This window comes from Strigops habroptila, chromosome Z, assembly GCF_004027225.2.
Source record: "Strigops habroptila isolate Jane chromosome Z, bStrHab1.2.pri, whole genome shotgun sequence".
Classification (NCBI taxonomy): Eukaryota; Metazoa; Chordata; class Aves; order Psittaciformes; family Psittacidae; genus Strigops; species Strigops habroptila.
In genome coordinates, this window is record NC_044302.2 from 98,975,681 (window position 1) to 99,000,555 (window position 24,875).

Below are 24,875 nucleotides of genomic sequence, written 5' to 3' on the forward strand. Positions count from 1 at the left end.
AGTTTAAACACTTTGTAAGATTAGGTCTAAAGAACTAAGTTTCCCAACTTTGTTAATATAAATACCAGATCACATTAGAGCTTGCATTTAACAAGTCTTCCCATTCTTTCAATAGCACTGGTGTGAAACAGGAACATTGCAGAATTAGAGTTTCATTGGTCAAAACATCAGCTGAGAACACTTGGATTTCTGTACTGGCAAGCAAGTATTTTAAAATGCTGTACCATGAGAGGCCCTAGGAAGCATTTTTGTCTTATTTTACAACTAAATCATCCCATTACAGACCCTCCAAAGCCAATCCCTCCCACAAGATTTCTATGATGCGAGAGAGGGCAGAATATTCACCTGGTTTGTTCACAGAAGCTGTAAAGGCCTGCTGTATCCCACTGATCTATCGTGTTTGGTGTACTCAGTCCCCAAATTTCAGAGCAAGTGCTGTGCATAAATTGAAAACAAAAACAAAAAATTGATATGAATATGGAACATGGTTATTCAAAACACCATGATGTCAAACATGGAAAAATGTACAGAACACTTCCTTTCACATAGAAGATAGAGCATTGTTAGGCTTTCATTTAAACTGACATCTCATGCTATATTTTCTATATGAAGGAGGCTATCAAAATGGAACACGTGATTCAAGGTAAATGATAATGTTTTTAAAAGGTGAACAAGTTCTCTGTTTTTAAGTAGTCAATACAGTTGTAATGTTCCTTAAAACAGGCAAAACTTCCTCAGCCTAGGTCTTAACAAAATTCAATTTTAAAGGGTAGTTTCTGGGCTTTTTTTTTGTTTTTGTTTGGTTTTAAACATAAAGCTTCCCTAAGACTTCAAACAAAGGCCATCCAAAACAGAGTATCACAATCTAACCCTCAGGTACCACCAACTTAAGCATTACTCTCCTTCTCCATGCACATACTCATTTGCTGCTTTTCCCAAAACAGGCAAATTCGGACTCCGAAGAAAAGCACGTTACAGCTGATACTTCTCACCATTTTCTGTACTCTCCATAACTGAAGAACTAGATATTCTTTTCCACAGTATACAAAACACCATATTCAACACAGGTTTACAGCATAGTATCTTAAGGCTCAACTGTAGAATAATAAAACTTTAATTGCTAAATCAAACAGGAGGAAAGGAGAAAAAACTAATTCTTTCCCAAACTGATTCAATTACAAGATCACAACAGGAAAGAAAAAGGAGCCTTCAGTCACAGGCACAAAATAAAAGCAGCAGCAGATTTAAGCAAAGTAAGAAAACAGCATGGGCTTATAAACGGGCAGCAGACTTTCAGAAGCATAAATCAAGCTCAGCTCTACCATATACTTGCTCTGCGACCACTGAAAATTGACAGTTTTTTTTATATAAGTAATACACAACTAGACTTTGCACCTTAAAGAGAAGCTGGTTCACAAGCAATTTCCATCTCCACTTTGTTATTACAAAGCCTGAAGTTTGACTGGCTGCTACACTGCTTTTAAAATAAATAACCTCTGTAAAGAGGCAACAGAAAGAAAAGACTTCAAGTTCACCAAAGTCCTAGTTTTAAATATAGACGTTGTGATTTAAATTCAAACTACTAAGCTTAGCTGATACACTTACAAGTTTGGATGGAGTCCTTAAGAGAAGAAGGGTGAGGTAGGTCTTTTTATTTCTCCTCCCTACACAGGGAGGATTTGTTAGTGTTATGAAAGAAAAGACCAGAGAGCACAGCACTGTACTTAAAACGACATTCAGGGCTGGCACCCACCTCAATTCCACAGTGACTTTAATAAAACAGAAGTGTGGGCTATTGATGAAGAGAATCAATGGTTCTTGTTCCCTTTTTGCCTGTCCATGAGAGGCCTCATTTCTAATGCCATCCCAGGGAGGCTGAAGTGTCCATACAATTGAGCAGCAACCCAAATCAGTAAACTGGCTATCTGACCACAGAACATACCTAATGAAAATTTATGTTTTGAGAGCTACTTTTCAGCCACATCAGTTCTTCTGTTCACCATGGAGCTACACAAGCACTACAAAGGCGGAGTGAGAGTGTAATTTTGGGCAGCAGCTTGCATTTATCACAAGTAAAATTATTATATATAATATGGCCTTTGACATTTTATTGATTATGGACACAAGTAAAATCTCATACTAGATGGCTTTTTGCCTAGAGAGCAGCAGAGTGCCACAAGCAGGCCCATTTTCTGACATACACTCAGCTCTTCAAAAAGCCAACTCTCCTGAACAAGCTACATCTATCTCAGACACAGGCACCATCACAGCTCTCCAGAAAGAGTGGGATGAAGAGGGATACTGACCATCGCTGCATCAGCGGAGCCTGTAACCTCTTTTTCATATTCCCAAAATTCCTCCAGGACAGTGGGTTGCCAGAAGCTGTGTAAGGATTGAAATAGTTGCCCTGAAGACACGCAGGCAGCCTGTGGGACACCAGGGAGCATCCCTGCGCTGCATTGTGTCCGTATATATGCACCACTACTGCTGGTAAGACAGATCATCGTGCACATTAAATAAGAACAATCAGCAGACACAAAGCCTGCTGCATATTAATTGATACAGTCAGCTCTGACAGCGTACTACCTTTGAGCAACAGATCCTTTATACAAAGCAGCACTCCAAAGCTGATGCTGTCACTCACATTACACATTCCCCAAATTGTGGGGTGCATCACTGGTGCAAGCATGACATGCCACGCATTTGCTTCACAAGACTTTTAAGACAGCACATGCAAAAGTAAAATTTCACAGCCCCTGACAAAGCATAATGAACAGGAACAGTATTTTATATTGCTAGCCTCTTCTCTCTATAAATATTCAAACTATCCAAGCTGACAGCAGATTCTACAACCTATGGAAAGAAAACCCAATATGCTGAAGTGGCTGTGTGATGGAGCTGCAGCTTGCAATGAAACTAGGACACCATGGAGGGAGGGTAGGCCAGGTGGTACAGAAAAAGTGATCAGTTAGAGCAAAACTGCTCTGATAATCAGCAGCTTATATGATATGATGTCTTCCAGGATGCCTGTCTGCTTAGAGCTCGGATTAATATCAGTGTTTTACTGGCTCATCTACTCTAGTCCTATACTCAAATCTCCAGTAATCTGCAATCAAATACTGAAAAGCATGCAGGAAATCATCCAACATGATCAATAAAGTCAGCTGAACACAGCTTTTACTGTTCACTGGGAAAAACATTGGAGGAAATGCAGTGGTCTCCCCGCTTCCCTGCTCACATAAAAGATTCACTGCCTAAAAGACGCAAGACCATCCCCCTCACGTCACCCAGACTGTAAAGTAGAGCTCTGAATATTCACACGCACACCAAATCGAAATGAAATGCCTCACAACTGTGAAAAGCGTATTTCATACACAGCACTCCCATGAAAGGCCACAGTATGCTCATTCATACGCAAGCAATAGCCTGATAGAGGGCAGACTCGCGTACTCATCCCTGGCAGCTAGAAAGGTGACTGCATTCTGAACGATGTTCAAACCATCTAAAAGGGAGGCACAGACTTTTCAGTAGTACGGAATTACTGCCCCAAAATAACTAGGAGGCATTCTCTCCTAAACCTCCCTTTCTGAAGCATACTAAACCCCCTGTGATATGAAGGGTCCTTCTACGCCTTAGTCCATAAAGAATTCAGAAGATTCAAGGACTAACATCTGCACTCATAAGTTAAGTCTTGTCTGGAAACATTCCCAGGCCCTGGGAACATGATCATGTATGCTAGAAAGCAGTTAGGACATTCCCCAACATTGGGCTGTGCCAAGTCCTGTTCTCCCACACAATTCCCAGGTTTGTGAGTCGCACACCATCGGGATTCACACAGGGCAGTTCAGATGCAGCCACCCTGCCCTGGCACCTAAGAGTTTAAGGATATGGACAAGGCAGTCTTAAGCCAGTTGGCCACAGTGTCTGGGAACATTTCCAGGCACATTTAATTTATTAGGAGGGAGGCAGCCAAGACGTATCGCTATTTCACCTTTAGTAAGCAGATTGCCCTCAAACTGAAGTCTAGAAGCACCCTTCAGGCTTCATATTTTACCAAACAAGGGTGTTTGGTTTTGAACTCGCTGTATACCGCAGCACTGGTAAGCCACCATTGTTTCCAAAATATAATCTGGCTCCTGCATCCAAGCTGTACTTAAATCTTTCCTGTGTAGACAGCACTTAAATGTACTTCAAAAATACAAGCTTAAAGCTAATACACTTCCTCTCACCAGAGCAGACACTTTCATTCCAAAGAGCATTATCACTGCTGTACTCAAAACAATTTGTCTGTTGACAGAAACAAGGTAAACTATACAAAAGCTAATATTTTTATCTTTTCAACACTAGCTCAGATTAGCAAATTACCATGTTCTGTGGCCTCTAGCAGTCCCAGAGCAAGCTTGCTTGAATATTAGATCGCTGCTTTTGCAGATCCCACAAAATTAGTGAGTTTATTATCAGGGACTTCAGGGATACAAAGCATCACACTGGCTCAGTTTCCCAGGTGTTTTGAAGTTCTAACAAGAGAAAACTATTTCCTGAAGAGAGATGCTCAAAGGATACTTGCAAGGAATAACAACCGCCCTTTGAGGCCCAGGGAGAAGTCAAAGTCTAGTGAATATCTGGTTAACCTGCTACACACTAAACCTGGGACAACTCAGTCCTGCTATTCCTATTTCAGAATCTCCTAGGAAGGGTCATACAAGTTATTACAGTGTGGAACTGAAGATGCTTCTGCTGGAGCCCTTCCCTAAGTGGAAAGGGTTGCAAGAGCTGGCCTATCAACATGACTTTTCATCTTCTTTTAAGGAGCAGCATCTCAGATGATACTGTACAATTCTGGCAAGAAGAATCTTTAATGTGGCTATCAGCATGCAGCAGCACACAGTATGCCTTCAGTTCTTCCATTTCATCATTTCCTTTAACAGGAAAATCTGAGTTCCAAAAAAACCCCTACTCTGGGCAAGAAATTACCTACACAGCAAAGAGCTGTAGCAATGCTTCACAGTTTTGAGACAAAGTGCCAAAAACTGCCTTTCTTCAGTAAGGCAGAAAATACTGACACACACACAAAAAATGTGGACACAGGAAAAAAACCTAAATATCAAAGATAACCAAAAAGTACTTGTAGTGCCTAGTCTACATATCACACATGATGTTCCCAAACAGCATCAACAATGCAAACTATCTTAGTGGAATAACAGTATCTGGAAGTGATAAATGCTCCATCTCTGGCAGTGTTCAAGGCCAGGCTGGACAGAGCCTTGGGCAACAGGGTCTAGTATGAGGTGTCCCTGCCCATGGCAGGGGGGTTGGAACTACATGATCTTAAAGTCCATTCCAGCCCAAACCATTCTATGATAAAACTGGACTACCAAGTCCCTGTTCAAATACAGGATGAATTCTTGATTTGCACATGAAGAATAAACATGGACAAACATGGTTTGTGCCACACTCCTAAGTGAACAATTTGATTTGCTTGCTTTAGTGTATTATATTCCTCTTGGAGGAATCAAAGTCCTTATCAAAATCTGTAATAGCCAAATATAAACTACATGGGATGAAACAGTCTACAGTAACATGCTATAGTCACGTTCAAGAGTCAAAAAATACAGATGGACATCATCTCAACTGGAACACGCTGCCCAAAAATAGATTCCTGTATTTGCAATATGATTAGGTGGTAAAGGACACTGACCATGTAGGTGAAAAAAGGAACAGGATATGGTTGAACAGGATAAGATGACCATTGCCAACCAGCATATTAATTAATGTTAGTCTGTGACAACATGACCTCATCTTACTGAATATAGAAAGCCACTTCCATCCTGGCTCGCAGTGGGGTAGCATTTCTGAATTAGAAACTTCAGTAGTTGGAGATGCAGCTACACAGAACAACCCACAGTCCCCTCACTGATGTCCAGATGCCGACTACTAAAGCCACCTCAGGTTGATACTCAACCTAGGGTGCTTAATCAGGTTCAGTTTCTCAGCATGGTTCAAAGCTGAATGTAGGATTTGCAGATCCAAGCAAGCATGTGCAAGTACTGTCCAAACAGTCACGACCATAGCATCAAACAAGACAGTGCCTACTTACACATACTCCAAGACAACCAAGATATCCCTGTACTTTCTCCAAGTGCATTTGCAAAATAGAAGATAAAACCAGGGATAAAGGTGGTAGGTCTCACCAATAATACTCAGTTTTATAGAGATGCTGTTTTATTTGGGACTATAGTTGAAAGAACCTCAAGCCAGAAGAGTTTAAAACAGTACCCTATGTGCACTAGAACTGTCACACACAGGCTTAGGCTTGTATCTGTTGGCTGGTTACTAGTTGTTACTAGTAATATATTACTAGTAACTGTAATATAACTGTTTGTTACTAGTAATATACTACCAGTTTTTACTGAGACACAGAATGAACAAAGCAACTATCCTACTACTAACGCTATTTACAGTATTGGCAGTGCTCATTGCTGTAGGTACTTTTTGTACTAAATGAAGTGCTTGCAACAAGTACAACATCAGATGAAAGTAGGCAGAACCACTTCAAAGATATTTACATATGAAATACCAGAAACTCTATCCAGAAGGTGTTAAATATTGTCACAATTCATACATATCTGCAATTCCACTTTCTTCTTCAAAGTCTTGCAAAGTGGAACAGCTCTTAAAGGAGCTAAAAGGCACAGAGTTCAGTTGACAGCCTCCTCTTCACCTGAAGTGGTAGCACTAGAAAGATGACAAATAAAACTTGAAATGCAATAGCATCATGCTATTCAAAGCCTCTATTATACAGGAATAATGATGGAATGGTCCTGGACATTTAACTTGCTTATTTGTGAAGCATTACACTGAACCCCTAACATCTTTCCTGAATCTTTCATAACTTTCAGAATCTACAGCCACTAACACGTTTGCAAGTCCATGTTCAAGGCAATCTTCTCCATTTGTCTTTCTCCTGCATTGTATAATCATGAGCCTTTCATCCACTGAATCTAATTTGTCTGCCCCGATATTTTCTGAGGCATTTGCAGTGCTGGAGCTGGGACTGAAAAGTAATTTCAGTAAACTGATAGTACCCCATTTATCTGTTTTAAAGTGAGAGATGAGAATCAAAGTTAGTTTTCAAATTCTAGAACTCTCACGCAGTCTTCCCTACAGATGTGAGCCTGACATTTGCTTTCACTTACATTTCACTCAAAAGATTAAACAAGAAAAAAACCAACCACAACACAAGAAATTATTGGGTTTTCACTTGAACTAGAGAAATTATTTAGCACATGCACACAAACACCTTTATAACAGCCTAACATTTACAGGACTTAATACCTTGACTGATATTTTGTGAAGAGGGCAGAAAAGAGGTGCAGAATTTGCTTCAAGAGCCACACCAAACTATCCAAAATGCAGCTAGAGTAGTAAGAAATGGCCACTAGATTTCTGCAATCCCATTTTCTCATAATGAATAGGCAAATGCCGTTGCTTTAACATTGCTCACAGCTGCTTCTGCAAAATTTGCCTGAGAAAACAGGTTAAAATCTACAGGTTGAAGATCTGAACCTTGCATGCTAACTTTTTTTACATACAGTATTGTATTCAGCACAGACAATAGTTCCTAGCTAATCTGCCTGATCATGGTTTCCTTAAGTCTGGGTTTCAAATGAAAACATGTTAGCTGCCTTTCTATTCTGACTTGACAGTTTTTTCTATATACTGGCAGTTAACATTTCTCCCTAATACAGCCTAAAATGTTTATGTTCCAGCCAGTAGCAATGCTAATTATATTACCTGCCTTTGCGAACAGTACCTCATCTAGCCGTATAGCCAGTTGTCTGAACAAAATCTTACTGTAAAATGTAGTTTGGCTGGCTCAAGTGTCTCAGTTACTGAAATGTATGTTGCTTGTGGTTTCTTTTGCCTGTGCTGGGGGTGGCAGGGAAAAGGTTATTTGCACTGAGCTTACTTAGAAAACATTAAAGAGATCTGCAGTAACAATGCAAATGTTAAGTTACTTTCATATCTACCATACTACTTTTTGAACCTTACATCACTTTGCATCCCTGCAGAATTGACCAACTTCTTTACTTGCACCTCCATCATTCCATATTACAGTGGCAAAATGTTGTCTACTCACTTATATACATAACCAGACATTCACATTTATCAAATGGCGTGACTCAAAGCTACAGCAGTTCATCCCTGCTTGTGAATGATGTGAAGTAACACGAAGGTCCTGATGTCATTTCCTTGCAGTAGAAAATGTAAAGATTCTGTAATTCAGTAAGAAATAATTATTCTTTTTCCCCCCCAAGTACCTGCTAGAGGGATAAGCTAATATCTTACCCAATGCCAAATATAAAAGCACAAGTGTGGATTCTTCTTAAGAATGATTTACACAGATCCACAGTGTCAGTCATCCTTAAGAGCAGCTGGACAAGATTCCTCCCTGGAAAAGTTCTGTTAAAAGGCAGTATTAGCAGCCAGAGTAAATAGGTATTTAGACATGTTGTAAGTACAGGTGGGCAGTTAGTTTGTTAACAGATTCTTTCTTTCTTCAAAGAAGAAACAGATCCTGTTAAGTCTAGGAAAATTGTATTAAATAACATCTAAAAGAGCCCTGAACTCCAGGAATCTTACAGAACTGAAAGCACAGGTTTCTCTTTCTGAACAAGCTCAACAGTAGTAAAACTGGCAGCTGGGGCATTTGCCTCCCACAATTATGAGTGCTCCCCCAAGTGCCTCCAACCCTAGATTTAGGCTTTAGATTTAAGCGAAAAAGCTTCATTTTCCCTCTCTCCTCAAATCCAACAAGCAGACCTTTTCTTCTTTGAGCATATGCAATACAAAGATTACTGCTGAAAACAGTAACCGTACCTTCTCTCCCTGCCTCCTCCCCACACAGACATTCAGGACATGCTACATCCAAGAAATAAATGTTTATGTATGTGCATATTTAGTGGAATATAAACCAGGAGCCATTATACAACTTTTCATCATCAGAACCCTTTCAGGAATAAAGTTTACATAGAATTTTACACAGTATATTCAATATCATTACATCAAACACAAAATACAGCATCTGAACTGAGGAAAACGACTTAAGTAACCTTCTTTATAAATGGATGTATGCTAAAAAATTAACACATCAGAATAGCCAGAAAAGCAGGAGGCACAGGATACAATTAACCTCTCTAACACTGTGGGAAAGAAAAAAAGTCATTGAAGAACTCCCATTTACTTCAGCTTAAACTTTAAGAATGTCCACAGGGGATGCAAAAGTGGAACCTGAGGTACAAAAACCACTCTGTCACAGCCTAACATCTGAGCCGCCCATAGCTCATTTCAGGGACAGTAGCTAGTTTCTTCCAGTTTTGCAGAGTGCCAGGCCAACAAGTCATCTTGATGAACATTATAAGCTTCTGTTGCCCTTTCTAAAGGCACACTTCTTCCTGGTCACATGTGCAACAAACTGCCTACAAAAGCAGAAATACAGATACAAGGCAGGCTTCTTCAAAGCACTTCATCCTCCTCTCTTCTCCCATATATCCTGACGTGTTAGTCCCATGCTGTCAGACAAAACAAAGCAGCCAACAACAATCAGTGTTACCTTTATTCTTCTCTTGATGCTAGGAGATGCTGGAAGGATAGCACTTCAAAGCTCAAGAGCAATTCTTCCAGGATGCCATGGAAACCAAGCAGAAGTAAAATATTTATTTCTTTTCTTGTTGTCCATATGGTCTGTTCAGATGCAGATCCTATCAAAGAGCTTTTACTCCCTGTTCAAAGTCAGGTGGAGAGCAGCCTGCAAACTTGTAGGTTTCTAAATGGCAAGGTCAAGCAACACAGAGATGGTGACTGAGGCATGCAGTACACCTCAGCCTCACTCAAGAGCCGGCAGGGAGCTGGCCACAAGTCTCATGTTCAGAGACAGAAGGCAGGGAGCATGCAAAAACAGCCTATGGAAATGATCAGCCAACAGCTTCGCTGGGAAACATGCCCTACAATTCCCCACTCTCAACGTAACACCACAGCTTTCACCAGCCACAATTTGTGTATCTTAAACTCTGAAGCAGTCCTAATGGGGACAAGATGAACCACAACACAGATTTACTCCCCCTGATCGCATGTTCAAAAACAAAGCCATCAAAACCAGTGACTTCTAGATGCCCTGCGTCTAGTGAGGATGACAAGTGCACAGTAGCATTCACAATGGCAGCTCCCCAGAGACAAACCAGGTGGCGGTGAGGGAAACCCCAACCAAACAAAAGAACAGGGGAAAAAAAATACTGTCATGTGGACCCACCAGCTCTGAGCATGTGGATGGTTGTATTTAAGATGACACTCTTGAAATAACTTGGAATCCTTACACTGCTTTCACTGGTTATGCTATTATATCCAATAAAGGTTGTCTGATTGCTGTATTATTTTAGTTTCTCATAGTACCTTTAGAAATGTAAACACTTCAAATGGGATTCAAGTTTGCAAGTTTGAAACTCTCATAGCTGGAAGTACCATGTTCATTACCCATCTTCAACATCAGTTAACTCAGACATGTTATCTGTATTTCATCTGAGAACACCACACTGGAAAATGTCTTTGGACTTTCCAGAGAACACAAGACCAATACCTCCTGTTGGAAATAAAGGATCAAAACTATATTGTCAGAGTAAAGGAAGCATAATCACAACACACGCTCCAAAAACATCCATGTAGAAAAATAATCAGAGCTCCATGTAGCTAGTGAGATGTTGCACCACATCAGGCAGAAGGCAGCTATGAAGCAACTATGTTCAGCAACTCACTCTAGCTGAGAAATCGCCATCTGTCCTCTGCTCTCATTATACCATGCCTATGAAAACAGTTGATCAAGCAATTCCTTTCTAATGCTTAAATTACCACTGAAATGCTCCCACTAAAGAGACAGATGACTAGCACGGTCTTTCAGACTGGGAGCAATGTCAAGCTGTTAAATACCTTTCTTTTACTTACAAGTTACATAAGAAATGAAGAACCCAACAGATTCATCTCAATTTCATTTCACACCACATGTGGTTACTTTTCCTTTTTTCTGTTTTGTATTAGTAAGCAATACCATGTGGTGGGTTCAGATGACACCCAATGCAATTTCACAGATTAACGCTCTGTATCATCCTTAACAGACCTCGACAGAATCAGAAGTATCAAAGGACAAAGTATTTTTATAGGAAGGCATACCCATCACAGTACTGACTGATCTATCCACTACAAATTGGTCTGTTAAGAGGAGATAGCAATCTCACAGAAGATCATACTTTCAAAAAGACATAAACAGAGCTCAGCACACACATTTCAGGACAAGCACCAGACAGACATTAAGAAAAAAAAAAAAAAAATAAAAATGACCTTTACCTCAAGTTCTCTAACCACTATTAGTCATAGTAGGTGCGGTGACAGCTCTTCCCACAAGCTCACAAGTACAGCTACCAAGAGCTAAGTCAAATAATTTGCCTTAAGCAGTCCGTCATCCTCCAAGTGGGTGAGCGGCTGATGCTACCGCATGAGTGGGCTGTTTTGCAACTGATGGACAGCTGAGAAAACATGTGATTTTTTTGATTAACCTTCTCAAGCTACTGGGTATTCGGTGTAGTGAGGGGGAAGGATTAGCTCTGCAAGACATTCATCTTGTCCACGTTCCTTTAAAAATATGCTGACATGGCAAAAGAACAACAGTTACAGGATATTTTAACACCTGATTTCAAACTGAAGCTGCCTCTGCACAGCTTCCCCTATACACCCATCTCAAGAATCTCAGGAAGACAAATGAACATAGGATATATAAAGTACTCAACCCTCTACATCCAGAATGACCCCTGTGGCAGCCATACCCAGCAGAAAACTGGTGAAGCAGAACACATTAAATTTGATCCGTGGCCCAAAAAAGAGAGACTATATCTAAAGAGGAGAGATACAAAAATTCAAAGAAACAGCAGGTATCACACTACAAAGGTGTGCAGTGTTTCCTGTAAGGTATTTCAAATGAAGTGAACAGTTGAGTCATAGAGGAAGCTTCCCCAAACAGTATACTGGGGAAGAGAACTGGATGGTACTTTGTGCCATGACTGTTGTATTGTTTTTCTAAATAATAGAATCATAGAATGGTTTGGGTTGGAAAGGACCTTAAGATCATGGGCAGAGACACCTCACACTAGACTATGTCACCCAAGGCTCTGTCCAACGTGGCCCTGAACACTGCCAGGGATGGAGCATTTACCACTTCTTTGGGCAACCCATTCCAGTGCCCCACCAAACTCACAGTAAAGAACTTCTTCCTTATATCCAACCTGAACTTCCCCTGTTTCAGTTTAAACCTCCTGTCTTATCGCTACGTTCCCTGATGAAGACTCCCTCTCCAGCTTTCAAAGACAAAAATTAAATCAGACAATGATATTATCATCATTCACAGCAACGTCCATATTTTATGAGAACTATGAAAGCAAGTTTACAACTAGAAAGTAAGCCATAAAGAGGCATGAACAGTTTCATTGTTCACATACAAAACCACAGTATTTTATTTTTAGAATTAACTTATTGGGTTTGCTGAGATTACATTGCTTTATGTGCTTCGCAAAGGCAAAAATCAAGAAACCAACTTAATAGCCAAGGTGTGTCCTTGTGTGCCTCTGCTCTTCTCAGGCCCAGAACAAAATACAGGATCCCATATTAGACACTGTTGACAGAAAATGTGTATGCAGGAGACAACTTCTGAACAAGAATCAAAATCTATTCCTTGAGCTTTGCTGCCTAGAGCAAGACTGGAAGGATGTGTTAAGATCACGGACAAGTCCTGAAGTCCTCAGCATCTTGCTCATGATCCACACCCAGAACACGCATCTGAAGACAATGCCCACAAGCGCTCTTGCCTCACATGCAATTGCTGAACAGTTAAAGCACTTTCCCAGGACATCCAATAGTTTCTTTTCCTCACTCCACCTAACAGCAGTCAACCCTGATGTACTACCATCCGCCCTCTGCTAAGGTGGCAGTTGCCCTGCTCTCTTCTCTGTCCTATCCATGGACGTCCTTTATCCTTTGTCAAGGCCAGATTGGACAGGGCTTGGAGCAACCTGCTCTAGGGGAAGGTGTCCCTGCCCATGGCAGGGGGTTGGGACTGGATGAACTTTTAAGGTCCCTTCCAACACAAACCAGTCTGGGATTCTATTGTGGCCAAAAAGAAGAGTTTCAAAGGCTTGAGGAACGTTATCATTCAAGTAAAGAGTTATGTGGCTTCTTGCTACAAAGAGAGCTGCTTAAATGCTTCTTGGAATGCCTGTGGTTATTGGCCAAAACGTTGAAGGGCTTCCACATAATGAGAAAACACACTGACAGCGTGTTCTTGTAAAAACATCTTCCCATCATGGAACAGACTACTACAGCCATTTTAAATTAAAATAAAATAAAATGAAAAAGTAAAATGGCTACCACCAATGCAGCTTGCAACAGGCACAATCACTTAAGTGGGCCTTTTGTCCTCCTACTGTATTCATCTAATTGAGACATATAGGGGACAGCAAAACATTGATTTTTTTGGTTACTAACTGTGCTTAGACAAGGCATCAGTCTGCAAGACAGGTGCACAGGACGCAAGCAAAATATTAGACACTCAAACACAAAGGAACTAAAAAGCAGTTCTGTGGAATTTACCAGAATGGACATGCTTGAATTCTTTCCCTGATATGGCTGTTAAGTTTACATGAAGTTCCCCCCACTATAAAGAAGGAGAGATTTATTACAAAAAGACAGTAAAGAACTATCAATAAGCTTCAGTGACAGGAGGCTGTGCTTCTGTAGGCTTACACAAACACAGCAAGGTTCATAAGGCACTCTTGGAACATGTAGTTGGAGCCCATGAAATTAACATTTGAGTTGCCTGTTAAAGAGAAAAGACTTTTTCAGCCAAACACCCAAGCCTCAAACACCATTTCAAACACGACTTTCCGTGCCACAAAGCTGCAACATTCCACATCAGTCGATATCAGCCTTTATTCATGTTCAAAATATCAAAGCTACAGCACAAGTTAATTTTAAATATCAGAGGAACTTGACTTGAAGCCTCCCACAAAACTAAGAGGAAGTGAAGACCAGTTCTAGAATTTAATTCATCAATTCATCTAACAGCAACTTTAAAATTCTGCATGCTGATTTTGCACCAGGCTTTTCTCTATCCAGTACCCAAGAAAAGGTAACTCAAGCACTCAAAGAAACAGCCAGTTTACCTACAATTTCAGCCAGAAACTCTGAAAGTAAACTTCTAATTCTTGACCTACTGAAACCTGCTTATACATTTCAGAATCAAAAGCCACAATTTGGGGAATCTTTTCTGAACAAACGCTGAAGTCAGATCACTGTGCAGCACTTGTTCAAGGGGATTTTCCCAATCTCATTGTTCTTTTGCCAATTTTGAAGCATATGCAGTGAGATGTGAACTCACTCCAGCTCCTGATTGTTCTCTTGTATCCTGCCGGTCTGTTTCAAACAATGCAGCATGACAGAAGCCAACGAAAGCTGTTCATGATGAGACTCGGCATTGTATACTGTAAATTTTAGAAGTTTTCCACCAATCAGCACTGCAACCAAGTCAGAGTAAATGAACAGAAACAAGTAGTAAACAAGACACAGGAAATTGCTTTTATTAAATTAGCAGGTGTAGATTACAAGCAGGATTAAATCAGTAGGGAGCCCATTAACTAGCTATTTGTGTTCAAAGCTGCAGCTGTAAAAGAACTGCAGTGTGTTGTTTATCCTATAAATTCTTCCTAGACTAACAGCCTGAGCTACACAATTGGGAAGTTTCTTCTATAAAATCGCTCTGGTTGTCATAAAACATTCACACTAGTAAAAACAACTCTCAGGTGTTTTGTTATAGAACCAAGAAAACTAAATTGGCTGACTTCTACAAAAAGAATATAATAAGGAGAGAAATCTTCATTACACTGAATAGCTGGCCTGATATAAATATGCTAATTACCACAGTAAGACAGGGAACAGTTTAGCCTTGACTTGGGCTGACTAAAGCTCTGATTCCTTTATTGGAAGAAAAATAGGTACTACTTATCAGATAATTTGGGGCTCAATATTAACAATAAAGCACAGTCAACATTTTTCTTGAGTGACCAACATGTCTTCTTAATGTGCCAGATACAGGTATCCTTCTTGTTCGTTATAGCTTTTTACCAGGATCCACCAAGCAGGTTAAGTCACTAAAGTAATCACAAGTAGCTGTTTTTTAATTTGCTTAAAATTCAGCAGCCCCAGCATCAGTCATAACCTGACAAACAACTAATGGCATGTAAGAAGCAAGCTTTAACACTTCTTCTTCTGACTCTTCCTGCTTCTTACCTAAGGCAATCCTAATGAGGACTAACAGTAACTTGAAGGTAAAGAACTTCCACAAATTCCAACAACTCATCACCCCTAGATTTGCTTTCCACATCACTGATACTCCAATGGGAACAATGCCTTAAACTTACATTCCCTAACCAAATAATACAGCTTATACCAGTGAGGTGAAGGAGCAGCATTATACACACCTTACAAAAATTAATCTCAGTTTATAGACTGCAAAATGACAGCAAATCGGAAACTTGTAAGGTTACCTGGGAGAAAGCAGCCAAGCCAAAGCCAGAATCCACATCCCCTGAGCCTTTACCCAGTGCTCCAGTCAGTACACAACACAGTCCCCAGAATTCAACAGTTTTTCCTCGTGACTCGAGAGCCAAATTCCTTTGAACTATGCAGCATTTTGCTACTGGCTAAGTATCTTGCTCAATCTATCTTTTCGCATGCTGACCTGCCCCAAATGACATGCCAATACTCTCTGCTTGGCATACCATCTCTGTAATAAATTATGTGGGTAAGTCACATGGCTTCCTGAATTGCACGAGCTTAAATCTGGCAGCACTAAGTATCTTTGTTTAATACTCTAAGACTTCCTTTTTCAGGATGACATCAATATTGTAAGATGCTATAACCTGAACTATGCCTATACTAAAGCTTAACCTTAGTAACAGCAATTCAGCCCTCCACATCAGCCACAGCTATGCAACGAGCCCAGCTAGCAGTTACGGTTTAGTACTTTTAATAAAACCTCACTCAATTACACTGGAACACAATCACTACTCTTAATTTCAATCAACTCTGCATTAGGAGGCTAGTCTTCAAATTAATTTTTAAAGCCACACTAAAGAAAGGCCTCAGCTGCTGTTATATGCAGCATCTGGGCAATGCCTCCTCATTGATGTGCATGTATTGTTCTGTAAGCACATATCAGGAATAAGGTCTTGCTGCTAAGTGGTCATTCAAGTAGGAAGCATTGGTAGAAGAAAAATACTATTAGCGGAAAAAAAAGAATTATCTTACCTGCTTTACCTACCATATACACTGATGCTATGAATCAAATAGGAGAAAGCAAAATAAAATATGTAACCTTAGGCTTTAGTGTGGAAATTACGTAGAAAGGGTTAAGGAAAGAGGGAATGACAGCATTTAACTTCTTGGCTTACTCTGCTTTGACCATTCATTGTCTTCTGTCACACCCCCACACAACAGCTCATCCCAGTGAACAGGACCTCATGAGAGCATTGACCAGTTCACAAAACTTTAGTAAGAAATGCTCCAAACACTGTTTTCACAACCAAAAGTCGAATGGCATTTGTTTAAAGTCAGTTTCTGAAGACAAGCACAACAGAAGCTGTACAGTTGTTCAGCTCCTTCCCTATATATAATTCAGTAATATTAACACCAGACAAGCTGGTATTTCCACATGGTTAGTTTGCCTAAACAGACTTATTCTTCTTCCACCAGCTTAAAAGAAATTGAGAAGGTTGTGGGAGACCACCAGTTACCTCACCATTACATTTAGTTTTGTGATAAAACACCAGTTAGAACTATTTTTAAGATAGCTTTGTAGTTAAAGGAAATGCCTAACTAACAGCAGTTTTCAAAGAGATGCAGCAGATGACGTCACTAGCACTGTCTTATTGATTGCACACCTCAAGTTTAGAAATTTAAGTTTCAGAAGGACCTGAAGTCAAGTTTGGCATGAATTTTTACCTCCCATTATATGTCCATGCAGCACCTAAAGGCTGCATATGCCTGAACAGCATCAAACTCTGCAACCTAGAGTTTGAACACTGCACTTTACACACACGGAATTAGGGCCAGTATCCTTTTGTCTATAACCACATTATCCTGAACTTTCAGAAACAAAGAAGAGCTGAACCCATTTATCTTCTGGCAGGAGATGGTCTTGGAAAACCAGGTGCCAGCTTCTGCCACACCAGCTCTGAGAAAGGCTCCAATGAAATCCGTGCAATCTCAGAGCTCTCTTGTTCTCTCTGCACTCACTAATTCTGATTGCACAATACAGCACTACAGAACACATACCAGGTGAAAGCTGTCATTGTAACAGTTGAGTAACTCTGAATACAGGTTAAAAACACTGCAAAAGGTCAGAAAAACACTCCTAAAGTCAACTGTTTTGCACTCGCCACTTTCAGCAACAACAGTTTCTCTTGCAGGATCTTTTCACATTTTATGTTCAGGCAATGCAGGTGGACTCTATTCATCTAACAAGCAGCTGCTTGGCTGCTGATATTCAGGCAATGCAGGTAGACTCTATTCACCTAGCAAGCAGCTGCTTGGCTGTTGCTGTTCAGGTAATGCAGGTGGACTCTATTCACCTGGCAAGCAGCTGCTTGGCTGTTACTATTCAGGCTGTAAAACACCATTTACTGAAAGGAAGCTACAATGCAAGCTGCCAGAGGAGTATGTCACACAGGGCCAACTCTGAAGTAAAGAGATGTCATACACAACAGGAAGCCACTGCAAAGCACACCATTGCTCTGACCATACCATCCTGCTGTATGGAGCCTGGCCTGACACACGTAGAAAGCACAAAGAACTTCCTCTAGTCTTTGACAGAATGTAGAGACAACATTCCAGTCCCACCACAGTTAGGGGACTGAGAAGAGCAAGGGCAATTTGAACATCCTACTACACCTCTCCAGTTAACACATCCAAAGCCTTTACAGCACCAGCTATCATAAGGAGCATCAGGGGATTTCAAAGCTAACCTTGGCCAACACTCTTTGAAATCTCGGCCATCTCTTGCCATACTTTCAGGAAAAAAACTCTTTGGATTTTTTCTAAAGCAGTATTTTTATTGAAATTCCACCAAGAGGGAAGCAGGGGGGGCTCTGCTTTATCCTCAGTAATCCTATATTGAGAAAAAGGAGTCATCTTATCAACAAACAATTTACAAGCACACTCTTCTTGTAATCTCAGCAATAAAAATGGTGCTTTAGTGTATTCGGATGTACTGTCTTAAATATCTATACTTATTTTAGAAAGCTTACAGTGTTCCACTATCGTCTTCAAATGTTTATAGAACCAATTTAGATCTAAATGAATGCATCAAACTGAAATACAGTGTATGGTTTGAGGACGTTCTTTGTACATAACAGTTCTCAACTTGTGAGCTATGATTAAGAATCAATGTCCATCCCCAACTTGAATAGTGAATTACCACAGCTATGGTACAAACTAACAATGCCAAGTCCTGCTTCTGGGAAAACAGACTTCACCTCTGTCTGGATTGCAATGTTATTTTAGGATCTACTGTGCCAACCCAACTGCCTGCACTGTCCTCTTTGCTAACCCACTCATAGCTTAGCAGCAGATGTTGTGAACTCTCCTACAACAGTCCCCAGAGGAACCTCCCTGCCCACAGTCTAATTGTTGAAATCACCCATCTCCTACAGCTTGAACCTGAGAAGGAACAAAGGAATTTCTGTACTGCTATCCTCTGAAAATACCTATTTTGGGGAAAGATCTTAAAGCTTGAAAACAATCTATTCTAGAAGCCACATTAGCTTGACATCTTTACTCTACTGGTGATCAAAAGCATCCTTAAAACTAGGTTACTGCATACAGCTATGTGATCCCTTTCCTGACAAATATTCCCAAGGAATTAAAAACAAACAAACAAGCAAGCTAACTGATAGCACAGGTGATACTCAAGAAAAGCTGTGTCCTTTACACCTAAGAGTCACTCTCCAGCATCTTTTTAGGTCCCCTTCAGATACTAGAAGGCTGCTATGAGGTCTCTATGCAGCCTTGAAAGAGAGCCAAGCTTAAGAAAACAAATTTCAGCCCTCAGAAAACCACCTCAACATCTGCTGTAAGCTAGGCTACTCATCTTATCCATAGTGCTAACTCACTGCTGACTTTAGAGAATTCTGATCATGTCAAATAACCCTAACCCTTCACATGCTTGATGAACTTTCACCAGATTCTGCAGTTTTAAGTATCTGAATCCTTGTAGAATACATCAGAAATAAAACAAAATTAGGTGTACTGGATTTCCTGGACACTGTAAGCAAGTGTAAGAAAAGTGTCGATATCATTAGTCACTTCAGCACCCAGAGAAGCCTTTTAAGCTCAAAAGTCAGAGTCTTCCATATTCCTATTCACATATTCCCATATTCCACAGCACCTATTGCAGGGTTTCTCCTTTGCGTCTGGATGGTACAGAAATTCAGAATGAACCCCATATTTGAAGGAGAAACAAGGTGCTTCAGCAGCCTAATTGCTGTCTGCAAATTCCACAAATCAGCTACGTTCTGCAAAAAAAACTATTCCCTCTCTCACTTGAGCCAGAACTGGGAGGCCGCAGAAAACAAAGCAAAAATAAGCTTCTGAAAACCAGGGGATGTAGCACAGGGATGTTATACTCATGTTAAGCAAGAAGGACAGAGGGCACATTTTCTACGTACATGCTGAGCTGTTAAGCAAGGAAAAACCTTTTTCAGATAATACCTTCTAAAACTCCAGTGGCACAGCAGGCTGGGAAGCAAGGGTTTGACAGGAGTATTAGCCTTCTCTCTGTGCTGGAAGCAGATGCTACACTTTGCCTAAGACTCTAAAGCACCTGCATGGTACTAGCACCACAGCAAAGCATCTCTGAACTGGGATTTAAGGAAGTTGGTATTAAAACCTTGCTCCAGCCAGTAATCTTCCAGATCACCCTTCATCAGCATTCAACATCGCTTTGCTTTTGCGCTCTTGTTTCCTCTAACATCGAGCAGTGATAAAATTAAACTCCTCTGCAGAAACTCGGAACTTCCCATTAAAGCTAAGATTCAAGGGTTTAGTACAGTTCCACATACGGTACCAAACGCAAGTTTACATAATAACTGTAATATTACTATTAACACCAATGAAAAAAAAAATCATTTGCTCAAGAAGGAAGTTTCCTAGGTATAATCAGGAAGTTATTTGATGTTGCATTAAACCCTTCTACAACATTGAGATGAGCACATGAACATCTTGAAAGTGAAAAGAGAGATATACTGTTATATACAACCACAAATAGCCTTTGTCAGGGCATGCATAAAGCTATATTCACTATGTAAAGCTAAAATGAACAAAAGCTAGAGAGGCTGAGACTGATGGAAGGCACCTGTATCTCCTTAATCCTCCTGCACATACTGGAAGGGAAAAAAACAGTGGTCTCATATGCCTCAGCTCAGCCCTGCATCATGCAGAAAGTGTCAGTAACAGAACAGGGAAACTGCCAACAAGGAGATGAGGTACAGCAGTGCTCTGTGGCTTCAGCAACAGTGGAGTGAAAGCACAGTGCAAGATGGAATCTTTTGGGGAAGAGTGCAGGGGTTACAACATGCAACAAATGAGGACTACAGCTGTACCTGGGGATTACTCCCATATAGGCAGATTATACCTATTACTACTCATCCTGTGTATAAGATAAAGCCCTAATACAGTTGACACAGTACCCAAATGTCAGCATGGAAGCCAAATTCAGCATGAGAAATGGATGCACCCAGTTACGGCTTAGGAAGAACAGTTCTGCATTAGCTTTCAGCTATCACAGAGTCCCAGACTGGTTTGTGTTGGAAAGGACCTTAAAGCTCATCCAGTTCCAACCCCCTGCCATGGGCAGGGACACCTTCCACTAGAGCAGGTTGCTCCAAGCCCCTGTGTCCAACCTGGCCTTGAACACTGCCAGGGATGGGGCAGCCACAGCTTCTCTGGGAAAAGTCTGTGCCAGCGCCTCAGCACCCTCACAGGGAAGAGCTTCTGCCTCAGAGCTCATCTCAGTCTCCCCTCTGGCAGGTTAAAGCCATTCCCCTTGTCCTGTCCCTACAGGCCCTTGTCCAAAGCTCCTCTCCAGGTTTCTTGTAGCCCCTTTAGGCACTGGAGCTGCTCTAAGGTCTCCCTGGAGCCTTTCTTCCAGCCTGAAGAACCCAAACTTTCCCAGCCTGTCTTCACAGGAGATGTGCTCCAGCCCTCAGAGCATGTGTATGTAGAACACAAGGCATCACAAAAGAGTATAAACTCAATGCTTCCCTTCCCCAGCTTTCTAAAAATTTAAAAAAAAAAAAAAGGAGCTACAACAACCCAGGTCAGAATTATCCCAAGCTTAACTTAACTCTGTTATCAGTTGTACATTATCAGGCATTCTATAAAAGCAACTTCATTTTGCTAAGTCTTACTTAAGAAGCATGAAGAAAGCACACAGTATACCTATACTCTTTTTAAGACAGAAACAACACCCAGCTGATCACACCAAAAATGGGACACTGAAACTAGTGATTTGTGTCTCCCTGCTTCAGATTCCAACACTGCACTGCCACCACTGAAATGACTTTTTAAATGACAAAGACTGTGAACCTGCCATTTGACTACTCGCTATGTGGCATGATTTGATTTGTTAAAGGCTTGGATTTTAGCTATCACTAGTTGTAAAGTATTTGTTTCAAAAGAGCAATCCATACTCATAAGGAAGAAACTGCGCCACTGGAAGACAACTTGTATAAATGGATGCTCAGGCTTTCTTTCTTTGCTGAGTACTTCTTGCCCCCTTTTTGTGTCAAAACTGCAAGGGAGCGCATAAAGACAGGATCTTAAACTCCGAGTTCATTATGTATTTTAGAAAAGTTAACTCACAAGCCAACATTTTCATTTCAGAATACACAGGGATTATGTGATTAGAATCCTACTGGCTGGCTGGGAGGATTCAGCAAGATAACTACAAATTACTCAGAGGGCTAGTGTCAAAAGGACCTCTGTAGTTACTTAGCCCCTGCTCTAGATTACTGACCCACTTATGAAGAGCTAAGCACCCCTGCTGTGCAATGCCAACACCCACTCCATCTGTTTGCTTCTGCTTTCTCAGAACCTCTATTAGTCTGTGTAAGAAGTTGTGTTAATTACCACATGAGCAGCTTTTGCATGGTACACAGAGCATGAGCCTCACTTCATATGTAGTCACCTTGACAAACAGCACAGAAACAATACAACGCTAATCTCAGCAGGATTATCAAGGACATACAGTAAGTATATGTAGATTTCTGAAGGGGCACTGTAACTTTTGTCCAAGCTGCTCTCAGTTTTGAGAAAAGCTTGTAGGTATTTAGCTGCTTTGTAGTTCAATGATGAAAGAGTACATTAGAGCTAAGTACTTTATCGCGCGCTCTGGAAATCTCCAAGGGGACTAGAAACTTGTGAAACCACAACTGAAACTTCTGTTGAGGCAACAGTGGCAAACAGAAGCATCCAACAACACTTGTCAGTATCTACACCGAGATAAACAGTATTAGTAAGTAAATCTAACACTAGTTTGAAAAAAAGGAAACACAAAACTAAACAAAAAGCCCAGCTGTCACATCAGAACAGCATTTCGGTCGGCAGCTTAGCACCTCAAACTTCCTGCTGACTAGGAGTTTCAAATTCAGCATTTTATTATTTATCCCTGCTGATCTGCAGATCTTGAAGACATTCATTCAAGTGGGTCTCAAGCAGCAGTTTCATTAACTTACTAAATCCAAGAACAAGAATCTCCAGAAGTCATTACAGTACTAAGCTGACATTTGTTCTTTCTTGGGAACTCAGACTACTGCTGTCAAAGTGAAATAATATCAACAGTCCAAGAGCCAACTATGAAACTCAAGAATTTTGTATAGTGCTGCTGGCAACCCTGATATCATCTCATCCCTTAATACCCAAGCCATTTCTTTTTTTAAAATTAAACCTTGTATAATAGCCAACATTACTCAAAGAGCTACCCCCTTACTCCTAAGGTAGTCAAGAAATGTAAAACCAAGGTCCAGTCCTTTTTATAGCTGACAGGAGGATAGAATCATAGAATCAACTCGGTTGGCAAAACCCCTGAACATCACCAAGTCCAACTGTTCCCCACCACTGCCAAGGCCACCACCAGCCCATGGCACTGAGGGCCTCATCTACAGGTTTGTGAACACTTGCAGGGACAATGACTCCAGCACCGCCCTGGGCAGCCTGTTCCAATGCCTGAGCACCCTTTGGGGAAGGAATTGTTCCTCAGCTCCACCTAAACCTCCCCTGGTGCAGCTTGAGGCCGTTTCCTCTTGTCCCAGCCCTTGTTTCTTGGGAGCAGAGACCAGCCCCCTCCTGGCTCCATCCTCCTGTCAGGCAGTTGTAGAGAGCGATAAGGTCCCCCCTGAGCCTTCTCTTCTCCAGACTAAACCCCCCAGGTCCCTCAGCCGTTCCTCATCACACTTGTGCTCCAGGCCCTGCATCAGCTCCGCTGCCCTTTTCTGGAACCCTCCAGTAAGAAAATACCTCTCCTGTAATGACAAGCCAAGAACTGAACACAAACAGATGAGAACAGTACATCAAGAACTGCTGGTCAGAACAGTTCTACACAGAGTGTAACAAAGGCTACAAAGAGCGTAACAAAGTATTTGTATATTTAACTTTGTATTCTATTTTAAAGAATTATTTACATTTTCTACTTTGACACTAGGTCATGCAAGCAGGAGGACGAAATAGACCAGGGAAACAAGGATATATTAGAATACTGTTTGTATCTTCTAACATAATCTTCAAAATTAAATTTAGACAACTATTTTTTCTGAACTAGCAGTATTTACTGCCCCAGCAGCCCTGAAAGAGAGCTCTTGGAATTCTTTTAAGAGTTTGAGCTCTAAAAGCTAGACACACAAAGTGAATCTCTATATGGCATATTCAGCTTCTGCTATATGAAGTACCTTCCAGTTAAGCATTTGGTCTTTGTCATGGTAAAGCCTTTCTAAATACATAGAGTCATCTCATATTAAGTCAAATATTATCCCTACAGGTTTCAATCTTCAGCCTACTGATACACACTAAGACAAAAATGCTCTAATGTTTTATTTCTGGTTGTTTTCCAGCTGGCAAAGGAAGAAAGCAGAAAGAAAACTCAGAATTTGGGGACTGAAAAATTGGGGAAGAAAATACAAGCAGAGGGCAGCATTAGAAACAAAAGGTGAACAGAAAAGAGAAAGAACAGAATTAAGGTAGTCATTCATCCACAGCATACTCATGATTTTCCCAGAAAGCAGTGTCAAATCTAAAAGAGAATGCTAAAACCATTATCAGATAACAGCCATAACACATTTAATACATGGAAATCATTACCCACACCAGTCCAATCTAGCTTACGCTATGATTAATACAAAGTCTAGAAGTAGCTGGATCAATGTGCTAATACAGAAATTAAGGTCATAAACCAGATGCAGGTTCACTCCCCTAGGGATTAAGTGTCCAGGGGCAAAATGCCCAGAATACTCCTGTGCCACCAGATCTTCTACTTTTGCAAAGAAAAGCACACCTGTGAAGTGATTTGATACTTGTGTGTCATGTAATGAGCTTATACAGGCACCTTTGTGGGATTTCTGTATATGAATTGAGAGCAGACTCCATTATACTTACAAACGTAACCCTTGCCTCTCGCACAGCAGTTGCTATGAATTAAGTTGAGAAAGTCAAAGGGGTAGAATGCAAGTCATTCA

General features: G+C 40.8%; 1 protein-coding gene across 5 annotated transcripts in view; it reads right to left on the reverse strand.

The window, feature by feature from the left end:
* SMAD2 (SMAD family member 2) overlaps positions 1-24,875 on the reverse strand; it is a 50,964-nt gene that overhangs the window by 15,333 nt on the left and 10,756 nt on the right. For 4 of the 5 annotated variants that reach the window (XM_030512200.1, XM_030512203.1, XM_030512201.1 and 1 more), the window contains one exon: positions 346-435. The exons of the other annotated variant lie outside the window; for it this stretch is intronic. In XM_030512200.1, the coding sequence (XP_030368060.1) occupies positions 346-435 (90 nt within the window). The remainder of the gene's footprint in view (positions 1-345; positions 436-24,875) is intronic. 5 annotated transcript variants of the gene reach the window in all.